At 36.1% G+C, this 24,053-nt stretch overlaps 2 protein-coding genes across 3 annotated transcripts in view; one reads left to right on the top strand and one right to left on the bottom strand.

The window, feature by feature from the left end:
- Positions 1-13,787, bottom strand: part of LOC127165813 (neuronal tyrosine-phosphorylated phosphoinositide-3-kinase adapter 1) — a 48,556-nt gene extending 34,769 nt beyond the window's left edge. Inside the window, exon 1 of the mRNA XM_051110727.1 lies at positions 13,018-13,787. The gene's annotated coding sequence lies outside the window, so the exon portion shown is untranslated. The remainder of the gene's footprint in view (positions 1-13,017) is intronic.
- A 2,623-nt stretch (positions 13,788-16,410) lies between these two features.
- Positions 16,411-23,879, top strand: mogat3b (monoacylglycerol O-acyltransferase 3b). Of its 2 annotated transcripts, none has more exons than XM_051110303.1 (8): positions 16,411-16,852; positions 18,971-19,060; positions 19,174-19,281; positions 19,680-19,750; positions 19,875-20,079; positions 20,181-20,355; positions 22,911-23,095; positions 23,283-23,879. In XM_051110303.1, the coding sequence occupies exons 1-8, from the start codon at positions 16,837-16,839 to the stop codon at positions 23,435-23,437; spliced, it is 1,005 nt and encodes a 334-aa protein (XP_050966260.1). In that variant the 5' UTR covers positions 16,411-16,836; the 3' UTR covers positions 23,438-23,879. The 2 variants fall into 2 exon arrangements, with proteins under 2 accessions (XP_050966260.1, XP_050966259.1); XM_051110302.1 differs by having other exon boundaries at positions 16,413-16,852; positions 18,965-19,060.
- The last annotated feature ends 174 nt before the right edge of the window (positions 23,880-24,053 follow it).

The raw sequence follows: 24,053 nt of genomic DNA, 5'->3' as shown, positions 1-24,053 counted from the left end.
ATACTTTGGTTAAAATTTCTCAGTGGTAGTGTAAAAAACACCCTTTTTACTTATCAGCCCTTTTCACCGTAAGCTGTTTAGTGCATGTTGCTTTAAATGCTAATGAGCTCTGCTCAACCCGCCCCTCACTTCTGTGGGGTGACGAGCTGTATTGTTTACTTTAGCAGCATTTAGCCGTGTTTAGCTGTGAAACTTGCTAACTAGCACATTATTAAGAAAGGCGATTTACAAAGATGCATAAAAAACCTGGATCACAAATGATTCGTGCGAACATAGATGCATTTATGTAGATCGCCAGGCGCATTTTTCTTCAAAAACTAATGTTAATCCTCTGCGTCTTCAGCGGCTCAGATGTCGGGAGTAAATGACGACTGCTATGTTCATTATTACATCCAACAACAAAACAACTCAATTGCTCAATCAGAGACATTCTTGTCTTCCCCTGCACCGGAGTCGACACAGTTCTCAGCTCAGTCAGGGCGGGTCTAAGGTAAGACGTCCATGTCAATCAACTATCGTGGGAGCGGCCTTGGTCTGTGTGACATCACACAGACAAGAAGCTGAGAATGGCTTGATTTGAAAAAGGGGATATTGCTTATAAAGATTTAAAAAAATACTGGGTGGATTTTTATCACTATGGGGTGGTTGTGTACACACACTGCCAACACACATTTATGTTCAAACATGTAAAATTGAGTTTTGCATAATAACCCCTTTAACTATCACGATTATCGTTAATACCGGTAAATCACAACACCTTTTCAATGTTGTTTCAGATTTTTAGACTCCACTGTATTGTGTAGTGACTGCACATGGAGCCAATAAGACATATACACACGCCTCATTTATGTATAGAAATGTTTTTCACACACATACTCAAGAACATAACATTCCTTCAGGCGTGCCATTACAGGTACAACAACCACTTAAGACATACACGCTTGTTTATATAGATGTGTGGGTCATAAGGTCAGTTCACACAGATCATTAAAGCTCAGGGACAGATGGGATTTGCACACATCATACACACACAGAGCAATACATCCACTGCATAAATAATCACACCCACATGGCATAGGCAAAAATAGACAACTGAATCTTCGCATGTGTAAATTTCTTGTATTTGAATGGCAGATTTTGCGGCGCATCCCAAAATCTGTTTGTGAAGACACATAACCCATCCCTCACTTATTGTCCTGTCCCTTTACACTGCACCTGGCTGTTGTCATGGTGACCGGCCAGCTGTCGCTTTGGCGACTGCTCTCCTGTCACTTCAGAACCACAGAGCTCTCTCTCGTGCCGAACGAGTGAATGAGAGAGACAGACAGAGATGAATTAGACACGGAGACAGAGAAATGGGGAGAGTGGATAGAAAGGTGGAGAAACAGAGGAAAGAGGGAGGAGACCACATTTGAGAGGTTGGGGAAGGTTAAAGAGTCTGGTAGGAGGTGCTTAGAAAGACGAAAGGATGTGAAAGAGAGAGAAAGAGCAAGACAGACGAGAGCAGACAGACAGGAGGACAAGTGCGGAAAGATGAATGGAGGGGAATATGGAGACAATGAACGCAGGAGCGGGCAAAAAAAACAGACGGAGAGAAAAGGAAGTGTGTTGTAGGGATGGGGGAGGGATGTGAAACCATGTCTCTCACACCAGTCACTGTGTGCGGTCTCCTAGCAACACTGTCTACTGCCGTCCACATCCCTCTCTGTCTGTCTCCATCTCTCGTCTTCTAGCTCAATGCTCACACTGTAGGATTCCAGTCTGCATGTGTGTGTGTGCATGTATGCATGCTCGCTTTGCTTTACTAAAGTAAACTCACTCACTCAATCTGTTAGGACTTCAGCCTTGCTTTTAAAACACACTCAGCAGCTCTATCAGATGGAACTGTCAGGAAAGTCGAAAGTAGGAAAAATGATAGAAGCAAGCTGGGACACATGCATGCTGGGAGTGCCACCCACAGGGAAATCAGCTGGTACATATACACCGCAGCACCTGTGTGCATATATTAGCAATGTGTGTTCAGTGCGAATACGGATAAACACTATTCAGATACAATTATCAAGACACAGTGTTCAATACCGCAGTGTCTGAGACAACAAAATATAGACTTAAAGGGATAGTCCACTATAATGAACATTCAGTCATTTAGTCATCCTCATGTCCAAATCTGTATGACTTTCTACTGCAGAAAACACAAGAAGATATTTGAGAAATAGCTCAGTGTAAATTACGATGACAGTCAATGATAACCAAAATTGTTACAAGAATTCTCTTCTGGAAGGCAAAAAGGTGTGGAAAGACATTAGGGTGAGTAAATTGGTCATTTTGGGATGAACATTAGCTTTGAGATGTTTGAGAGTCAAATGAAATAATGTGAATATGTGGGCCTTATCATGCACATTGCTTCAACCAGAAGTGGCTCCATGAAAGTCTAACTTAAAATGTAGTAGATTTAAAGGGATAGAGTCATTAATTACTCACCCTTATGTTGTTTCATACCCATAAGACCTTTATTCATTTTAAAAACACAAATTAAGATATTTTTGATGAAATCCAAAAGCTTTCTGAACCTGCATAGACAGCAATGCAACTGACACGTTCAAGGCCCAGAAAGGTAGTACGGACTTCGGTAAAATAGTCCATGTGACATCAGTGGTTCAGCCTTAATTTTATGAAGCTGCACTTTTTGTGTGCAAAGAAAACAAAAATAATGACTTTATTCAACAATTTCTTCTCTTCCATGTTAGTCTTCAACCCGCTTTCATGACAGTACCATGTGTGTGATGCTGCTGATGCAGGAGCTGGCATTTTGATGTTGAACCACTGATGTCACATGGACTATTTCAACGTCTTGCTACCTTTCTGGGCCTTGAACGTTTCAGTTGCTTTGCTGTCTATGCAGAGTCAGAAAGCCCTTGAATTTCCTCAAAAATAGGTTTTACGGTTTAAGGTTTTATGGGTTTGGAACGACACAGGGGTGAGTACTTAATGACAGAATTTTCATTTTTGGGTGAACTAACTAAAAGATTAAGTGTAATTTTAGACAGATGCATTTACATTGTGACTGTTTCCCAGATGCAATCAACAGGAACTGTCTCTGTAAAGGTGTGAACCAAATAGTCCATACATTTACAATAACAAAGGAACAGCATTTCTCAGGAACTTCTTGTAGATTGCAGGATCTCCAGCGGGAGATCCTGACAGTATCTATTGTTGTTTCTAGCCATTTGTCTTTAGGTATAAAGTTCTGTCTTACAGACAGAACTATGGGAGAAGCTATGCAAAAGCTATGGAGAACTTTAGAAGAAACTAGGAAGAAGCTTCAGACCCTTACACGGGTTAAGATTCTTGAAGACAGACTAGCTAACATCACTGTTGAAGACCTGCTACACTGCTACCTACAATAAATTCTTCTCCCCACAAGAACTCTGGTCAAGCTTACTTATTTTATGTATTAGCGAAATCGAATACATTGGCAAGCCACCCAAACCACTGCTTAGCCAAATACAGCAAAATCTAGCATAACCCTTTAAATAATTATGAAAGGGAATCATAGGGCAGCCTGCTCGTTGAAATCTGATGATGGACAGCAGTCACCTGCTGCCCTAAATATGTAGGAAATTGTAATGTAAATCCAAAATTTCTCAAATCCATTATTCCAGGTTGTGCCATTGTGGCGATTACTGATAAGTGGCTAAATGGGACTACTACATAGAGGTTGTCAGGACATTAAATATCACAGCAAACAGAAAATCTGTGATTTTTTTCAGCTTTTACAACGTCATTCATTGTTTTGATGCTCATGCATTTGTAAACTATTCTATCTCAAACTATTTTATTTTATTTTATTTATTTCTTTTTTTTTTTTAAATAAAGACTTAAAAAGTTGTCAGAAGCTAATGATGCTGGCTTTAGAACAGGGGTCGGCAACCTATGGCATGCAGAGGGATAATAACTGGCACGCAAGCAATGGGGAAAACTGCATACACTCTTAAAAATAAAGGTGCTTCATGATGCCATAGAAGAACTTTTTTGTCTAAATGGTTCCATAAAGAACCTTTAACCTCTGAAGAACCCTTCTGTTTCACAAAAGGTTCTTTGTGGTGCAAGAAGGTTCTTTAGGCTACAAAAAGGTAAGAAAGAGATGGTTCTTTAAATAACCTTTGACTGAATGATTCTTTGTTGAACCAAAAATTGTTCTTCTATGGCATCGCTTGAAGAACCTTTTAAAGCACCTTTATTTTTTAAAGAGTGTACCGACGTACATGTTCAAAGTCTAAATTAAACATTAAACTTTTTAAAAAATCCTTTAGAAACATTTTACATAATGCACTATTTGTATGATAATCCAATAAAGATTTTTACATGAACATTTAAATAATAAAAAAACAATTGTATTTAAGCTTCAAAAATCATACACGTTGTGTTAATTTGTGAAATATCATTATGAAGATTATCACTTATCTTATTTTCTGCAGTAATTTAACACCAAATGGAAAAGTCCTACTGGGTTTTTGTTGAGGGTGATGCTAACTTCCAGGTTGGCCTACAGAAATAAATCATCACAGCAGCACTCTTTCATATTTCATAAGATATGAAAGCAACATAATTCAGCCTTACAAACACTTCATGCATAAAACGTAAAATAAATGTCCTTGAAAAGATTGTCGCACAGTCAATAACATCCATTTTTTTTGTGGGAGGCATAACTTGTAGCAGTAGGTGTAACTTGTAGGGGTGTGGTTTGTAGTATTGCGGGATGCAAATAGACAATTTTTAGTCATTGGCTTCTTCTATGCATGTGTAGCCTATGCTCTTTGTGCTCATTTTGACACACTAACTTGCATTAGCCATATCTTTATGTATAATGCTAACACACTATCCTAACAAATCATAAATCTGTCCTCCCTTTCTCTTCTTGCCATCCTCTCTTTATATCCATACACCAATATTCTTACTAAATTCTTTAGTATATAGGTACTCAAGTCAAAACCCCCTTTCGGTAATTTAATGACACATTTGCACGTTCACAATTCACACTGGTGTTTTTTGGAACCTAAACCCATAAATTATTATTAATTTACCCATAGATTATAATACTTCTTTCTTAATTAAAAAAATAATATTGGATAAGTATAATTAGAATTTTAGTTTACACTACAAGTTACAATATTATTATGTATGCTATACATTCTTCATTTTCAAATATTTTTAAAACATTTTTTAACATTTCCAATCCGAGCTTTAATATTGCCAGAACACTGGTGTACCCTTCTGTCCATAAAAATGTAAAAATAATTACGGCAAATATACATTTGCTGTAATTATTTTATGACAACTTTAAATCCTTTTATGTAAAGCACTTTTGAATTACCATAGTGTATAAAATGTGCTCGCTTGCTTTTCATCAGCTCATGAACCCCCTGCAGTTCCCTCACAAACCCCCAGGGTTTCACCAACCCCCCCCATTTGGGAAACCCTGCTTTAGTCTGTCAGTTACAGCAACACCTATATCACCTGAAATCACAGCTTTTAGACAGGTGAGATTTTCGTCTTCAACATTCACTGACACCATATACTTTTTTTTAGTTCTCTTTCACATGTAATACATGTAACACATGCACACATCTGTTTTTCCATCCTGATATGGAATTTTCCATATTTTCAACTGCCAAACCTAAACAACATTTTTAAATGTGTGCAGTTTTAGATATTTGATACAACATATATTTCCGAAGCTATTTTTTCTTGTGAGAAATGTTGGCGGCTCGCCACAACGAAAGTGACTACAGTTTTTTCTATCCTTGTGGGGACATTTGATCCACACAATTTAAGCACAACTTGACCCTAAACGCATATACACAAACCTTTACCACAGATCAACAATACACTCAATAAATGATGAATATTTAATGAAGTCTAGACTAAAAATAACCCGCCTTCTCTCTGTCTCTGCATCCAAATTACATTAAAGAGAACTGTTCTGCATCTCTGGGCAGCTAAACCAAAATCCCACTGCACTCAACCTGCAGTCTGTCTGTCCAGCTCCATAACGCTCCATAGAGAGGATGGCTGTGTCTGATTGCACCGTCTGGAAAACACCCATACATACAAGCAATCACACACTGAGCACTGCAGCAGACTGCCAATTAGCGAGGAACTGTGGAGGAGCAACCGCTTCCTCACACGCAGCACTCATCTGAACATGTGTCCCAGTGTGTTTTGTCGAAACAAAGTGCACCATCACCTGGGATTACCAGTATTTGCCTTATTCTGCAAGCTGACAAAATATATCTCCTCGTCCTGATTTTAAATCACTCCTCCCTTCCATTGCTGTTTCACTCTGTTCTTCTCCTGTTTTCCGCATCCAATTTTCACTCTCGCTCACTTTATTCACGGAAGCACTCACTGACCTCCTCTCCCCCTCCTTCTTGCTTCACTCCTTCCCTTGTTCTCTCTCTTTTTCTCCTAGTTTGCCCTTGGCTTCATGATGCTCACTGGAATCTGCAGTAATCAAGGTGACATGCTACATACACACGCAAGCCAGTAAATATGCAAACGCACACGCATACCAACGCATATGCGAACACGTGAAGCAAACATACTCACACGCTTCTTGAATTGCTTACGTCGTAGCATCTGGATATGCTTCTTAAAACATTCAGTAATGGAGCATGCTACTCAAAAAAGAATGATTTGTACTACAGGTACATGCTTACATATATGTATGAATCAAATACGTAGGCCTACTGAAACAGCAACACTAAGCTGGGGCAGACGGTGAAGTAATGGACCCCTTCACATGCTTATCCCAAGGGAAGATTTTGTTTTGAGTATTGCTTTGTATATGGTGTAAGTGTGTGTGTGTATTCTTGCACATCTGTTTCATGTGCTGAGTACACAAGTGAACAAAAGACTGCTCGTCTGTGTGTGTCTGCATGTGTGTACAGAGGTAAGATGAGGACAAGGAGGTGGGTGCTGTGATGACAGAAGCAAAATATTTTCACTGTTAGAGACCTACAGGCTACTCACCTACACATACATGCTTCACGCATAGCAACAACCAACAATGCACTCCCACAGCCTCATCAGAAAACCACAAGTATGCCATCGTTTCTGTCAACCCATATTATACGGGATCATTTAGCATTGTTAATAATATTACTAAAGTCCTAATATTCTCTAATATTACTAAAGTGCTCTTATAAAATTTATATTTATTGACAATTTTTAAAGTACATTTAAAGTACATCTATTATATATTGCATATTTTTATTATAAATGTAATATTATTATTCTTTCTAGTTACTATTTTTAAAAGTTGTTTATATATTTGCATAATAATTTATGAATATATATATATATAATTTTTAAATTTAAAATGAATTTAAATGTAAAATTTTATTTAAAATATTCATATTTATTTATTTTTTATTTATCAGTATAATTTGGTATATTAAAGTACATATTATATAATGCAGCATTATTTTATAAATATAATATATATTTTATTATATATAGTAACTATTTGTAAAAGTTGTTTATATATTTGCATAATTTTCTAAATATTTATAATATTAAAAATTATTTATAATATTATAAAATTAAAATATTTATCATAATATTAACGTATATTTCAAGTCCATTTAATTTTAATTTATATTTATATTTAATTTATATTCTATTATATATTGAATGTTTGTAAATGTTATATATATATATATATATATATATATATATATATATATATATATATATATATATACACATATATAGAGCAACTTTTGTTAAAGTTGTTTATATATTTGCATAATCTTTCAAATATTTGTAAATATAATAATAAATATATTTTATTTGCATTTATTTTCTATTATATATTGCATATGTATTTTGTTCTAAATATTATACATAGTATAGTACTATTTAAAATATTTATAAAAATATTAATTTATAAAATATATCAACTATTTTTTAAGTTGTTTGTATATTTGCATAATCTTATATATATATACTATTTTTAAAAGTGTTTATATATTTGCATGCTTTTCTAAATATTTATAATATTCATGAAAACATTTATTTATAAATACATATTAAAGTATATTTAAAGTACATTTAATTTTAATTTAGATTCTATTATATATTGCATATTTGTATTATAAATATAATATATATTTTATTATATATATATAACTAACTATTTCTTAAAGCTGTTTATATATTTGCATAATTTTTAAAATATTGTATATAGGTTTTTAAAGTGCAACTATCATACACACACGCACATGCACACACTCACACATATTAAAAATGCATTAGAATACTTATTAATTTAATTAATATTAACACACACACACACACACACACACACACACACACACGTAACAAAAATTTTTATATTTAGATGGCAACAAATATCTGAAGTTATTCCAAACAAACGTTTAATATAATCTCGCACACATTGTATACGCAATTACAACTAGTGTTTCACAAAAAAAAAGTTTTATTTAATTTATATTTTTTATGTATATAAATTAAACATTTATTTCATATAAGTGTTTTTTAAATAAAAAGTAATTATTTTTTCACTGTTCTATAGGTTTACAAAAGCTAAGCCATAAATTATCAGGCCCCCCCTAAACAACATGCACCCCCAGATGGGAATCACTACCATAAATAAAGCAAAGTATGTGGCAACCTGCTCTGCCCCAGTTGTGAAGGACTCCCCCGGTTCACAGCAGCAGCACAGTGCCGGCTCCTGACAGATGCCAGATCCAGCCACATGACACTCCTCCAGTAAAGCAAATCCCCCAAATATTTAGCGCAGAAGGCATATAAACACAACCATTCCAGATCCCCTCTACCTGTCCTCCATGCTAAAAGCATTAGACTCTCTGACCTGAAAGTGTTTCTATGTTAGACTGCAACAGATATGACACATTGTGCAACCAAGTGGAAGACAGAAAGAAATATTTGACTTTTTACGTACCACAAGCTATTTTGGACCTAGAAGACACAACTCGTGATGTTTGCGAACGTCTCTGGTCACTCTTCTGTTGCTTTTAAGTTCAGCAGAAACCAGGTCCACAAATCTAACTTAAACCATGAAAATTTAATGTCCTCCCTCTTGTTCCCTCAGCCTGTATACAAGCTATGCTCTATTGAATCTGAAACATTGATGTTGCTCGTGAGGGTCCCCAATGACGCTGGCCTCTTCTCTTCCATGTTCTGTTCTTTTTTTATTCTCTTCCTGTAGTCCTGAGCAAAGCTACAACGGTAACTCTGAAGACAGACAAGTATGTGTACATAGAAAATCCACATATAGTTAAACTGTACAATTCTGCCTGAGAGCACTACTTTACACCGCTACATTAAAGTGCTATGCTTTACTAACCAAGTTATGGTTTACATTAGTATGCTAAAGCACTTCACTAACAGAACATTAGTGTGAAATACATGGATTGCTACTCTGCCAAGCATACAGTAAGCCTCAGTGCCTGAAGGGTTCATTCTAATGTACATCTAACCCAGCTCTGGCTTAATAATTCTGTCTTGCGTCACATTAGCAAGTATTCATCTTTATTCATCAGCACTTTTTCACCCACCCTTCCCACATCTCATTTGATTTAAGCCTAAAACAGACATCATACTGCTGCTTAGATGCAAACATGCCATAAAAAATCAATTCGGCCCTTTCAGGAAATCTACAGCGTAAAGCCTGAGCCTGGATCATCCAGACAGACAGACAGAACTAAAGCCCAACGCGAAAAATGAGCTTTACAAGGGAACATCTGTCAACGTCTAATCAGAGACACACAAACATACAGTCTCCCCTTCTGTCCAATGCGCTCACACATTTCTCCTCGTAAGATCATATGATGTTCTCTCCACCTTGTTAACAATTGCACGTCTATTCTCTTATTTTCCAATTACACAGTCTTTAAAACTATCTGCTCATTATCTTATTATGCTCATTCTAATGCACCCAGCCTTTGCTCTTTGCTCATTTCTCTCTCCCTTTCTTTCCCACATGCCGTTGTCATATGCTGTTTCATCAAATTTCAAAAACAAATTCATGGGAGCTTAGAGACGGGGAGTCGGGTAGAGATCAAGACAGACAGAGGACATTCTCTTACCAGCCACTAGAAGTCACTCTTATTGTGCTGCAAGTGCAGTTGTTTTAGATTTTAGTAAGGGAATCTTTAACAGGGGGTCTGTGCTGCTATTGCAGAGGGTTTCCTTTTTTTCCTTTTTTTTAGATCAAATATTATTCAAATAAAGATATGAATACGACATTTTCATTTTAAAACACACTGCAAAAAAATGAGTGTGACTTTAACAGTAAAAATGCTACAGTAAAAACTTGTTAATTGATTAACAGTAAGTTTCTACTATTTACGGTGCATAACTGTTACATTTAATGTCATTTTACAGTAATGTGGTTTTTGGAAGTGAAAAAGAACAAGTCATTGTAATTTACAGTGATAATGTAAATTGACATTCACAAGAATGCCCTGCATGACACTTCACATTTGATGTTTTGTTTTTCTTAATTTTTTCTTATATGCGTACATTAGGATTTTACCTGACATTTAATTTTGTTAAATGAATGTTTATTGCATTATTTCAGTACCATGATGTTGTTTAGTATTTCCCTTCTAAGTTTGTGGAAAAGCTGCTTGTGATGAGCTTTGGTTCATCATGTGACATTTTCAACACCATCTATTTTTGGTTGTTATCAGTGTATTACAACGGGACAAAACAGATATTAGTACTTTAATACATATTTTGCACTGTGAATTTAAGACTGTAAAACCTAGGATGTTGCAACCATATTTTTTACAGTAAAGTACTGGCAACCACAGCTGCCGGTATTTTACCGTAAATGTCACAGATTTTTTTTTTAAATGGTACAGTGCAATTATTTTACATTATTATTTATATCATGACATTAAGTTGATTTACTTTAAGTTAATTCAGCATGAAACACACATTGAAACATATTATTAACCCAAGTTAATTTAAAACACGTGCAAGTATATTATTCAGCTAACACATGAATAACAGCTATGCAATGAAAGCATCATAAAGTATGTAGATACATTAATACAATATTCCACGTGTGTATTTATATAGGCCAAGCTTATAATGCAACAATCAATTTAATACAGTATGTGAGTGGATTTGTCTCTATCACTTACGTGTGAAGACCTCTGGTTTAGTCTCTCTCTCGCTCACTGAATAAAACTGATATAGATATATATGTACATATATATTTTTTATGTACACACAGTTGTTTCCAGGTTTCCAGGTGCAAACGTATTCTCATAACCACATCCACATGCAAAATAAAAGCACACTCACACTTGCTCACTTATATGGTCAAAAATACACATAAAAACCACACACGCTCACACACACACACACACACACACACACACACACAAATTGGTATTGTTGATTTACGAGGACTCTCCATAGGCGTAATGGCTTTTATGCTGTACAAACTGTATTTTCCATCACCCTACACCAGCCCTACCCTTCACAGAAAACTTTGTGCATTTTTAGATTTTCAAAAAACACCATTTAGTGTGTTTTAAAGCCTTCTGAATTACAGTGACATTACATTACAGTAAACCACCTTCACACTGTAATACAGCTGTCATACCCATGTTATCATACGAATTTGTGTCCCCATAAACGACACAAACCAGTGCAAACTGAGAACACACCCAGCACTTATTTAAATGCATCACTCTCAAAAGGGAAACACACAACAATTGATTGATCAGCTGGATGATTGACTGAAGGTCTTGTCATACACATCCTATTTTTAAAATGTTAATCCTGTATGGTAAAATCAAGAAAGAATGTCTCATAATAGCAGAACGACTCATTAGTTAGTACCTTTTGACTAATTGTTCAAACATTCGGGCAGGTTTGTTTTAGACTTTTGCTGAAAAGCCTTGTGTGAAGGTTTCCACAGCCCCCAGACAAGGTGGGGCTGGTCTCCTCATGTCTGCAGTGTACTCCAGTCTACACCTCCTCGCCTAACTGGCTTTCCCCGCGCTCACCCCGCCTCTATTGCTTTTAATCCGCGAATAATATCTCCGGTGGACAGTCTAACTTCGTGCTATTAATCATTACTAAGAATACACAAGACCGCTCCGGAGACGTCCAGGTTCACGCCACAGACATACACGCGCACGCAGCCACGCCTCCAATCTACTATCACATCACGACTGTAATAAAATTGGCTGCAGTTGTAGCTTGTCGCACGTGTTATTGGCATTCTGATGCCACCTTCACGCACGATTCATGCAGACGTTACGTGAGGCGAATATTTCTGTAGACACTCGCCGTTACAACAGACCAGGTTACACAACTAATAACCAAAGTCTATGTAGGACTGATAGCAAAAATGTAAAACACATTAAAGATACAGTCTACATGCTTCACATACTTAATGATACATAAATCTCATAAATCACCGGTAACGGCTCGTTTCCTACATGGCAAACTCTAAAAGTCTTGTATACACTATACCTGAAGACGCTCCTCCAGACGCGTCACTTATACACGCTCAAATGATCACAAACCCGCTGCCTTTACACATTTACACTTTTACGTTGTATAGGGACTAGACGGTGAAAGCACGTCATCCGAGACATATTTTTTTGTTAGTTTCGATAGCGAATACAAATTAAAGGACTGGTTTAAAAGACAACTGGTTTCAGGGCATGCATTGGTTTGTAAAAAAAAATTATAATAATACAACAAATGTATTGGGTTGTCAATGAGAAACATTCGCATATTGACATAAACACGGCAATATAGGCGCTTGGTCAATTCCTCTGTGGGAGATCGTATTGCTAGCCTTTCCCAGATGTTTGTAATTATATTTCCACACACACAAGTCAATACCAATTGAGGTCGAATTTCGTCACAATTTGTATGGTTTAAACATATCCGCCTTTAGTGTACAGAAAACAAATGGTGCAGAATAGCCTGACTTACATAAACGATGATGTGAAGTCGGATTGCAGAGGACAAGTAGTAAAATCAGACAACAACAAATCCACGCCGGTCTGCTGACGATGACATTGCCCTCTTCATAGAGGAAAGACGGAGGGGACAGTAATTTCCAACCGTGTCATAAAAGATTAGATGTAAAATGAAATGCGAGGAGACCGAGCATCAGTGCGCTGACGGCTGGCTGCTTTTTGTAAACAACATCCTCATCCCCATTCACCCTCCGCGCGGAGCACGATGAGAAAGCGCTTCGCTATCCATGGTGCAGTTCACTGCGACGTTAGGGAAAAAAAAAAAACATCCGTTCAAAGCAGGCCCATAGAACCATTCACAAATGCAGTCTGTTAGTCCCTGCACACTAACCGCGAGACGACTTCTCGGTAATGAATACAGAGACCGCAGATAAACAGATATGTCGGCGGTGGCGGCGCACTTCGCGCTGATATTAATATTAATATTCTTGCTTTAGAGCTCGTCGGTCACCGGAGAAGCAGATGCCGAGCTACTGATTCCGTTCTGATGCGCGCCTCGCTCTCCTAAAATGACGTTGTATCGTGCTGCTGTTTTTGTGAAGGGAGACATTTTCTGCCCTCGCCGTACTAAATATAAATTACACCGACTGTTATGCCGTTGTTACGTTTACATTCTTATGCCTGCCCTTGCCTCCACCTTTCTGACAGCTGATTCGACGCACGTATTTACAATTTTTGTCCGCGTTCGGTGTGTGCAGACGTAAGCAGTCTGTCAGAGCGAGGCAAGCGCGCCAACGAACCCTAATACTCCACCAGCAACATTGAGGCATTGCTGAATATTCCATACCACATGATTTTTCTCATGTTTGTTTCTCTTTCCACTTACACACTTGTGCTCAGCCTGTATAAATTTAGCATCTACGCAAACCACCTACTGTCAGTCGTGACAATCACCTAATTCACCTGAACAGCACTCATTCATAGAATCACCTGTCCATCACAGACCATGTATTAACATCAAAAACAACTCATTGTAAATGGCAGGCCTATTTTTCCTCTAAACCTAGGCATTCACTCTTCTTGCTCTCATCCTTACACTTCCATCACTTTATTATTAGATGTACTTGATCTCCTCCTGCATGCAGGAGTGAGAACATTTTGTGATTTGAGCAAGAGACAAGCGATGATGGAGAAATGTGAGAAGTGGAACTTGGAGACATGGAAAACAAAGGATATAAATAACAGTACTCACACTTCAGGATGGCGGAGAGTCATCGTGTCATCACACATTTAATTGGAGTAGCTCATGCGCATACGGCATGAGATTGCATCACAGAAATAGTCGGGAAGCTTGAATATAACCATTGATCAGTAATGAATCACACTTCGCCTTTGCACAAAAGAAGAACTTGGTACACTGAAAATAGACTGTGTTGCCTCTCAGCATCTGCTGAGTATGAGTAAATCTATTTGGTGTCACAGACATTTGGTAGCTAATCCAGACTGTTTCTCGTAATCTGTGACTGAGCTCAAACATAGCATAGAAGTTTGGTCCTTATCTGGTGAGGCCCTGCAGCTCATTGACTAAAGAGATGTGGAGTTGTGAAATCATAGATCCAGATTCAAGTGTAAATCATGAAAATGTATATAGTCAATAAATAATTAGTGATACCATTTGTGTATGTGAATACACAAATTTGATAAGATGGACAAAGAACAGACACAATGCTCTATACTTGTAAACTTACATACATTTATACAAACTATTCAGTTGGAGATATCTCTTTAGAGGGAATACATGAAATGATTTATTCAGTTCAGCTCAGTTCTTTTACTTTAAATAAGAATTTATGTACAGATTTCATTATTAATTGGCAACTCTAGCTAGCAAACAAATTCTGTCAATCCCGTTCTTTTTGCCTTATCAGTTTAACTGCTATACACAAAACAGAACTACTTCTTATCAAGACACGAGTTTAAAGGAAATCTTAAAATTAAGGCTAATTATCCTATAATCTATATTCTTAATCCAGGGCTAAATATACTTTGCCAAACTTTAATGGGCAACAACCAGAGGGGTCAAATCAAAGAGACAAACCAGTTTAAACAAAGGAGCACAGCTTCTACATAAGATTACACATTGTGAAATATTAGTAAAACCAAGTGAGGTCTAAAATTCCTGGCGAAACACATTTCATCTCAATGTTAGTTTCTCGGCTTGTCAAAAGTGCACAACCTGGATGCTTCAAATTTTTGCTTCATGGGCACTCAAAATGACAACTTCTGGATGGACTCAATCACAGCAGCTAGCCATATGTGACCCTGGACCACAAAACCAGTCATAAGTATATTTGTATCAATAACCAACAATACATTGTATGGGTCAAATTGATCAATTTTTCTTTTATGCCACAATCATTAGGATATTAAGTAAAGATCATGCTCCATGAAGATATTTTGTAAATTTCCTACCGTAAACATATATTAAAAAATGTTGATTAGGAATATGCATTGCTAAGAACTTAGTTTGGACAACTTTTAAGGCGATTTTCTCAATATTTAGATTTTTTTTAACCCTCAAATTCAAGATTTTCAAATAGTTGTATCTCGAACAAATATTGTCCTATCCTAACAAACCACATATCAGTGGAAAACTTATTTGATGATGTATAAATCTCAATTTCAAAAAAAAAAAAAAATTGACCCTTATGACTATTTTGTGGTCCAGTGTCACATATGTGACCAATCACAAGGAAATTATGTTATGACAATGCAGATTGCCAGTCCTCCAACTAAAATGAATTGATTAATTTATAATAATAATAGTTATTTTAAGTGTTTTATTCTGTTCCATTCCTGCCATGACCTTTCCTCCTGGTATCTTGTGAAGCACATACTTAACTTTGAAAACACAGGGCATATTAATCTTTCTATCACGGGTGCACTGAACTTAATCTGTTAATTTCTATAACCAAGAAAACCCTATCTTTTACAATTAAATGAGTTCCATTTCTAACTTAGATATAATTTTAATGTCGTTTTCACCCCTGAGTAAAACTGCAATATGGTTTTACACTGGACAAAAAGCTTAGGTTTTCCTAACAAAAAGCTTTCTTTAGTACACAACATACACCAATCATTGATATGCAAAACATAATATTTGATGTTGACTAGACTTATTTCTAACAAAAAATTAGATCTCTAAGGTTCATCATTTGACTAGAAAAACAGGTTTCACTCGTTACAAAAGAGAAATAACGCCATATTTCCTGTTAGCACTGGCATCATGTAGCAACAAGTGGCGAGCACTAGGCAACATTTTTTAAATGCAGCGGTTGTGCGCGCTGCAGTGCACGCGGCGCTCACAGTCGCTCCACCCTCCACCCTCGCACGCAAGCGAGGAGCTTTCATTCAACCAAACCGCGCCGCTGGCTGTTCAGTGTTGAAGGGACATTTAAACGATATCTCATGATCCCATGTCTTATTCTGACATAAGAGTAGGCGTTTGTGGCGTTTTCGTTGCATAGGCGCGACAACAGAGACTCGAAATGCGTTCTTTGTTGTTTACGAACGATTCATGTTCAAGCAAAGGGTGACTGAAACTGCTTTCACTCATGCGGACGCGGATTCGTAAGTGGCTGGAGATAAACACCAGATAGCCAGTCCAGAAAGTACATACATACATTAACAATGACGGGATTAGAGAGCGAATCGTTATCTGTTTGACCAATTGAACCGATCAAAGTGCAAACAAGAGTAACGAGAGGCTTCTGTCAGGGAAGGTGAGGAAGAGGATTCGTTTGCTACAGGGATCACTAAAATTGGCCACTTAATGGGAACAGATAACGGTAGGCTCTCACGAATCTCAGTACGGTACAGAATTTGATTTAAGAATGATATATATATATAACACATTTAAAAATGATTTAAAATCTAGCTTTAACCTAAAGGTTCAGAAGTTTTGAAGACTGTAACGTAATGTCTTGCAACACCGTAAAGTGGTTAAACAGTAGGCCTGCATGTTTAAATAGCATATATTTTTTACCTATCATAACACTATGCATGCTGACTTAGTGCACGTGCATATATTTCGCAATTTAAAAAAAAAAAAATGCAACTGGAAAGTCACATTACACAACATCACTGCCCTAAGTGGGGTCAAGATGTCATACTGCACATATTAAAATAATATTTACTTATGGTCGTCTTTACCTGAAACAAGTTTTGGTTTTCAAATGTCACGATTTGAAATACGACTACTTAATGATTAATGGATGGATTCTGGGTTAACTGTACATCAATAATGATATAATGTTAATTCGGCTATCTGCTTGAGGTTCTACAATCTGGTTTGTGATCCTGATAAGCACCATAAAGACACGTGGTGAAATAAAGAGTTATATGCTGAATAAAATGAAATGAAATGTGGACTTTTTATGAGCAATATCTATTGAGCTGTATAGACAAAGTACAGCAGACAGTGTACAGCATTACCCACCAAATAACATCAGGGTAACAGGACACAAAAGTAGTGTTACAAACATTAACAAAACCTGAAATGCCTTATAAAACATCATCACTGTACATAACTGATAAGACAATCAAATTTTCCATGTGAATGTAGTGAGACAATGATTTCTGGGAACCTCTTTTTACTGATTTTAATTATAAGTAATTATAATCATATATTATCAGACTGAATATAATATAGATCTGTAATAATTGACAATAAAATTATTTTTTTTTAAAAATGTAATCTATTTTTTTGTGCTGTCAAACAATTAATTGTGATTAATCGCATCCAAAATAAAGGTTTTTAGTTACATAATATGTGTATATTTATATATAAATACACATACAGTACATATTTTGAAAATATTTACATGCATCTATTTATATTAATATAAAATATTATAAGTATACACACACATATATTACATAAAAAAAAAATTTCCACTGTGTATGATAAGGTGAAAATAGCATTCCTATCCCATACTAATAGAGTTTGTGTACACCCAAAGTTTGCATATGGAATCTAAGGTGATTTGCTGATTGACTACATGGCGCCACATTAATAAACAAACACATTGTGAACCCTTTTAAAATGTTTAGGAGCTTTACCTCAGCAAACTGAATGATGACATCTGCTGCTCCAACAAGTTTGTACACATATCCTAGGTGCAACAGGTCACAGAAGTAGGTCCTGGCTCACAGCTGAACTTCAAGTTGCACTTACAGTGGAAACTTACAGTGGCTTTTCCCCCCTCAAATTATACAAAAGGAGAAAAAATCTGAACAGTTTTGGCTGTTAGAAACTCAAATCAAGATATAACGTAAGGAAGGAGTTGCTAGAATCCATTTAAATTAACTAGATGATTCCTATAATAGATTATACAACTTACTACTGTCCATATACTCATGTCCAGTATAGAAGTTTGGTGTTCATTAAAGAAAATCTCTTATATTAGCTACACAATTAAAATCACTCACCTTTGGAACTCAGTAATCACAGATATCAGACACCTAGGTTTCTAACATCTGCAGAGACAATAAACCCATAACTACAAGCAGTGAAACAGAATATAATGAACCATATTGAATGTTAGAAAACATAATAAACAGATAATCACTACAGGCCACTATTGTGCTCCCACATTTTAGATATATGTGGCATTTTTGACTGTGACATTTTTGTGATGAGCCCTAGTTAATTTCTGATCATGCTGCCTGTTGAACTGTGACTTCCAGATTGCCTAATAAAGATATTTCAACTTATATGAAACAGAGTTACATTGAGTGAATCTGACGGTTTAGGTCTTTTGTAACACTTGCTTTGGTAATTTTAGTGAATCAGGCGGCTCAAATGACAGAGTTTATCTGTGACGTGTGATCAACACTGTGAAGAATGTGTGACCAACCTTAATCTGATTCGTCTTCTCTGTTTATCCTCTCTTTCTCAGTTACAGAGTTAAAGGGGAAGGAGAACAAGTCCCAGTGGAAGGCATTTATCGAGGATATAAGTGTTTTACAATGGGTGCTTTCATTTCTGTTTTTAGGTGAGACCTGTTGCACACAAACAGAAAAAAGTTACTTTTGGATGCTTCCCCTTGTGTGTCAGATTGACACTGTTACATTCTCACTAACTCTGTTTATGTGTGTGTGTATGCAGGAACAGCCTGTCTGCTGTTTATGATCTATTTGATGTTCACCTCTCTGTGGCTCATTCCCACACTCTACTTCTTCTGGCAGATCTATGATTGGCACACACCCGAAAGAGGTCAACCCATCACAAAAAACACATTTATATTCTTAACAGTTACAAATTGTTACACGCACAAACACGTGGATGGTTATAATTTACTCACTCTCATGTATTACAAACCTGTCTAACGTGTTTTTCAGGTTTGGATAAGACATTCTGCAAAATCAGGGGTTTTTTTTTTGTCTTTGGTCACCAAAACTGTTTGTTTTTCAGGATTCTTCCAAATTTCTTTTCTTTCTCACAGATAAAAATAAAGTCAGGTTTGAAAAGACATAAGGGTGAGAAAATTATTAGTTGTAATTTTTTTGGGGCCAACCTAAAAACTAGATCATTCAGATTCTTAAAACAGCTTTCACTGTCTGATAGAATTAAAAATATTTTGTCAAAATGTTAATATTTCCTCTGTCCACTAGGTGGCAGACGAACAAAATTTGTGAGAAACTGGGAAGTATGGAAACACTACAGAGACTATTTTCCTGTGAAGGTAAAAATTATACTTAGTAACTGGTGTAACACATCAGTTATTCTTCAAATTAAGCTCTTGAATCTTTTGTATCCCACCTCTTTTTCCCCTCTCTGTCTTTTTTATGACTTTCTATTCTTCTCAGCTGGTAAAGACTGCTGAATTGAATCCCAATAAGAACTATATTATGGGTTGTCACCCCCATGGCATCATGTGTGTCGGAGCCTTCTCGTGTTTCAGCACAGACCGTAATGGATTTAAGGAAACCTTTCCTGGAATACGCCCCACGCTTGCAATCCTGGCTGGACTTTTCCGCCTTCCTCTCTTCAGAGAATATATTTTGTCTGCAGGTCAGTAAAATAACAAGCTAAAATGAGACTCAATGAGAAAAAAGATATTAAGAACATGTCGACAAGGATGAAGTGTTTCTCCATTTGTTTCTCTTTCTCAGGTCTGTTGCCTGTCAGTAAGGAGAGTTTAGATTACTTGCTGAGCCGTACTGGTGTGGGTAACGCTGTGATCATCATCATTGGTGGGGCAGAGGAATCACTTACCTCATCTTCAGGAGTAAACACTGTGGTCATGAAACACAGGAAGGGTTTTGTACGACTGGCCCTTGAACACGGGTGAGTAAGAGAAACAAACGAGACGAGAAGATTGACCGAAATAAACCTCTAGTTTAAACCAGTGGTTCTCAACCAGGGATTGTGACACACTATGGGGCCTCAGCAAACCCATGTCATCCAAGATGTTCATATCTTTCTTTCTTCAGTTGAAAAGAAATTAAGGCTTTTGAGGAAAACATTCCAGGATTTTTCTAGTGGACTTCAATGTTGATCAACGGGTTGAAAGTCCAAACTGCAGTTTCAGTGCAGCTTTGAAGGGCTCTACACAATTCCAGCGGAGGAATATGGGTCTTATCTAGCAAAGCGATCAGCCATTTTACCACAAATGCTGCAGTTGGGACCTTCAACCTATTGGCTCCCATTGAAGTCCACTATGTGGAGGAAAAAAAAGTTCTCAAAAACCTTAATTTCTTTTCTACTGAAGAAACAAAAACATTAACATCTTGGCTGATATGGGGGTGAGTAAATAAGCAGTATATATTTATTCTGGAAGTGATCTAGTCCTTTAAGACTCTCCATTATCAAAGACATTATTCAAAGGTAACCAAGATGTTTCTGATGCTTTTGTTGTAATAGCTTAGCTCTTCACTTTCAAACATTTATTCACAGAAACTAGGAGTGCCAATATATTACAATAAAATATTTATAAATAAATTCCTTATTTACAGAAATTCCATTAACTGATGGTGCTTTAAGGTTTATACTGTCTGTTACCAATGAATTTACATGATGTCTTTCATGACGTGATTCCTGAGAAACACTACTCAAAATAGAGGATGGCAAAAATTTTAACTAGAGGGAAAGGAGGTAGAACTTGAACAAAAAAGTCATGGAGAAACCATGGAAGTTAAAGGTGCTGTATGTAGTTGTTTGACTGCACTAAAGCATAAAAGCACCATAATACATTTGCAGATATTTAGGAAACATTAAGTTCACATGCTTATTTCTCTGTAAAACAATGCTACAGCCAGTTATTCTACTTTAAAAATGTGCATTCCATGTTGGAATGTCTGCTTTTGTTTTGGTTTGTATGATTCTGCCCATTACCAGTGTAACCAATAGTATTTCGACAGTCCCGTCTGCCAGTTGTTGGAAACACAGCGTAATACAGCCATGGAAGCGAGCAAACAAACTGGGTCAGAGATCACATATTCTACCTGATCTAACAAGCCCTGGCATCCAACTAAAAACTTCTATGACCAGAGGCATAATAAAATGCAGATAAATCAACTCGTCAGCTTATAGTATAAAGCCTGTCGTCTTCTATTGTCAGTTGCACTCGTTCCTGTTGCATGTCCTCAACTTGACAACCCACGTGAGCTTCGAGTCAATGGAAGCCCGTTTCCGCCACTGAATTAAAAAAATAAATAAAAAAGGTAATGGCGACTATTTAATCTCACAACTTTTTTCTTGCAGTTGTGAGTTTACATCTCGCAATTGTGACTTTTTTTTAGATTTTCATGATATAAACTCGCAACTGTAAGTTATAAACTCATACTTTTTTTCAGAATTGCAAGTTTATATCTCACAGTTGTGACTTTTTCTCACAATTGCGAGTTATTACATCAGAATTGTGAGATGTAAACTCGCAATTCTGAAAACATATCAGTCTTTTTACCCCCTCAAAATTGGACTTTATTAACTCGCAATTTATCGAATTTATATCTCACAATTCTGAGAAAAAAAGTCAGAATTGCAAGATATAAATAGTTTATATCATGCAATTGAGAAATAAAGTCAGAATTGAGTTTATATCTCCCAATTCTGACTTTGTAACTCGCAACTGAATTTATATCACGCAATTCTGAGAAAAAAAGTCAGAATTTAGAGTTTATATATCGCAATTCTAAGAAAATGTCAGACGTGTTTATTTATTTGCAATTGTACATTTATGTTATGCAATTCTGAGGAAAAAAAGAATTGAGTTTATATTACGCAATTCCGACTTTATACCTCACAGTTGATTTTATGTCAGAATTGCGAGTTTTATCTTGCATTTCAGACTTTATTTTTTGAAATTGCTTGTTTGTATCATGCGATTCTGACTTTATAACTTGCAATTGCGTTTTTATCTCACGATTCCGTCTTTTTTCTTACAATTGCAAGTTTATATCGTGCAATTCTGAGAAAGAAAAAGTTAGAATTGAGTTTATATTTCACAATTTTGACTTTATAACTCACAATTGTAAGTTTATATCATGCCATTCTAAGAAAAAAAAGTCAAAATTGTGAGAAAATGTTGCAATATCCTTTTTTTATATTTTTTATTCAGTGGTGAAAACAAGCTTCCATACAAGTCTGAGGAGGAGGGGGCAGGAGAAACCATATTTTTAATTTGGACTGCACTACCCATTTTAACAACTAGCTAGCAATATAACATATATATTATATATAATACCATTATATATAATACCACACCTTTAATTTATAAATATAAAAACTGAGTCATAAAAAAAATGCTTAAAAAAAAATATTAAAAAGGGACCAAACCAACTTATGAAAGACTTTTCACATTTTTACATGTTTGACTTCATTTCTTATTGCTGTTCACTCAGGGCTGACCTGGTTCCTGTGTACTCCTTTGGTGAGAACGAGCTTTTCCCACAGGTGGTTCTGTCTGAGGGCAGTATGGGCCGACGGCTGCAGGCACTTTTTAAGCAGATTATGGGTTTTGCTCCATGTCTCTTCACTGGGGGTCGCTGGCTGCTTCTGCCGTACAGACGTCCTGTCACCACTGTGGGTCAGTTCAAAACAGTTTTTTTTTTTTTTTTTTTTTTTTTTTTAACAAACTATTGTTTATGTAAAGATGTTGCTGTAGCAACTCTTATCCATCTACTACTGAAATGTATAGAACTGCTAAACTCTTATTTAGATTGAAGTAGCAAATTTTGGTATATATGAATGCAATGTACCTTTGTCCCTTTCAGTGGGCAGTCCCATTACTGTGCCTCAGGTTGACAGTCCTTCTCAGGAACAGGTGGATCATTACCACAGTTTATACATGAAGGCTCTGACTGAACTTTTCCACCAACATAAAACCAACTATGGACTGGCTGACACACACAAACTGCGCTTTATATAGAAATGTTGGAGAGCACAAAGTTATTGAAACAGCTGCCAGAATAATGATGTGGGACAGATACAAGAAGAGGAGAACATACTCATTTCTGTGCTGTTTTTGTGTGAATGTTTTAGTCTTTTGGTTCTAAGCACAGAGTGAACCAAATGAATGAATGCAATTTAGGGTCTTAATCAGAACAATGCTCTCATCATATGGAGCTCAATACGCGCTGTAAACAAACGCACACGCACACCAAACTTTAGTCATCCAAAAAGAAAGGATTTACCACCTTTATCACAGTGACAAAATGCTGGAAATGTAAAACATGTTGGTGTTCAAAATGAAAAAATGTATGAAGAGTATTGAAAGGAAATGGTATTTTTAAAAAGTATGAAAATATAATTTGATGAATTTAAAGTAAAAGAATGAAATTAAAGAGCATCAAAAAAAAAAAAAAATATATATATATATATATATATATATGTGTGTGTGTGTGTGTGTATATATATATATATATATATATATATATATGGGTTTTTTATGCTTTTACTTTAAATTCATCTGTGGCATTGGTGCAAAGTCATTATCATAAAACAAGCATTTTAACAATTTTAGTCATTTATTACAATTTTATAAC

This window comes from Labeo rohita, chromosome 5, assembly GCF_022985175.1.
Source record: "Labeo rohita strain BAU-BD-2019 chromosome 5, IGBB_LRoh.1.0, whole genome shotgun sequence".
In the NCBI taxonomy this organism is placed as follows: Eukaryota; Metazoa; Chordata; class Actinopteri; order Cypriniformes; family Cyprinidae; genus Labeo; species Labeo rohita.
This window is presented reverse-complemented; position numbering and strand designations above follow the sequence as displayed.

Coding starts and splice junctions, on each gene's coding strand:
- mogat3b (XM_051110302.1), top strand. Junction 19,282..19,679: donor TTGGCACACACCCGAAAGAG/GTCAACCCATCA, acceptor TCTGTCCACTAG/GTGGCAGACGAACAAAATTT. Junction 23,096..23,282: donor ACGTCCTGTCACCACTGTGG/GTCAGTTCAAAA, acceptor TGTCCCTTTCAG/TGGGCAGTCCCATTACTGTG.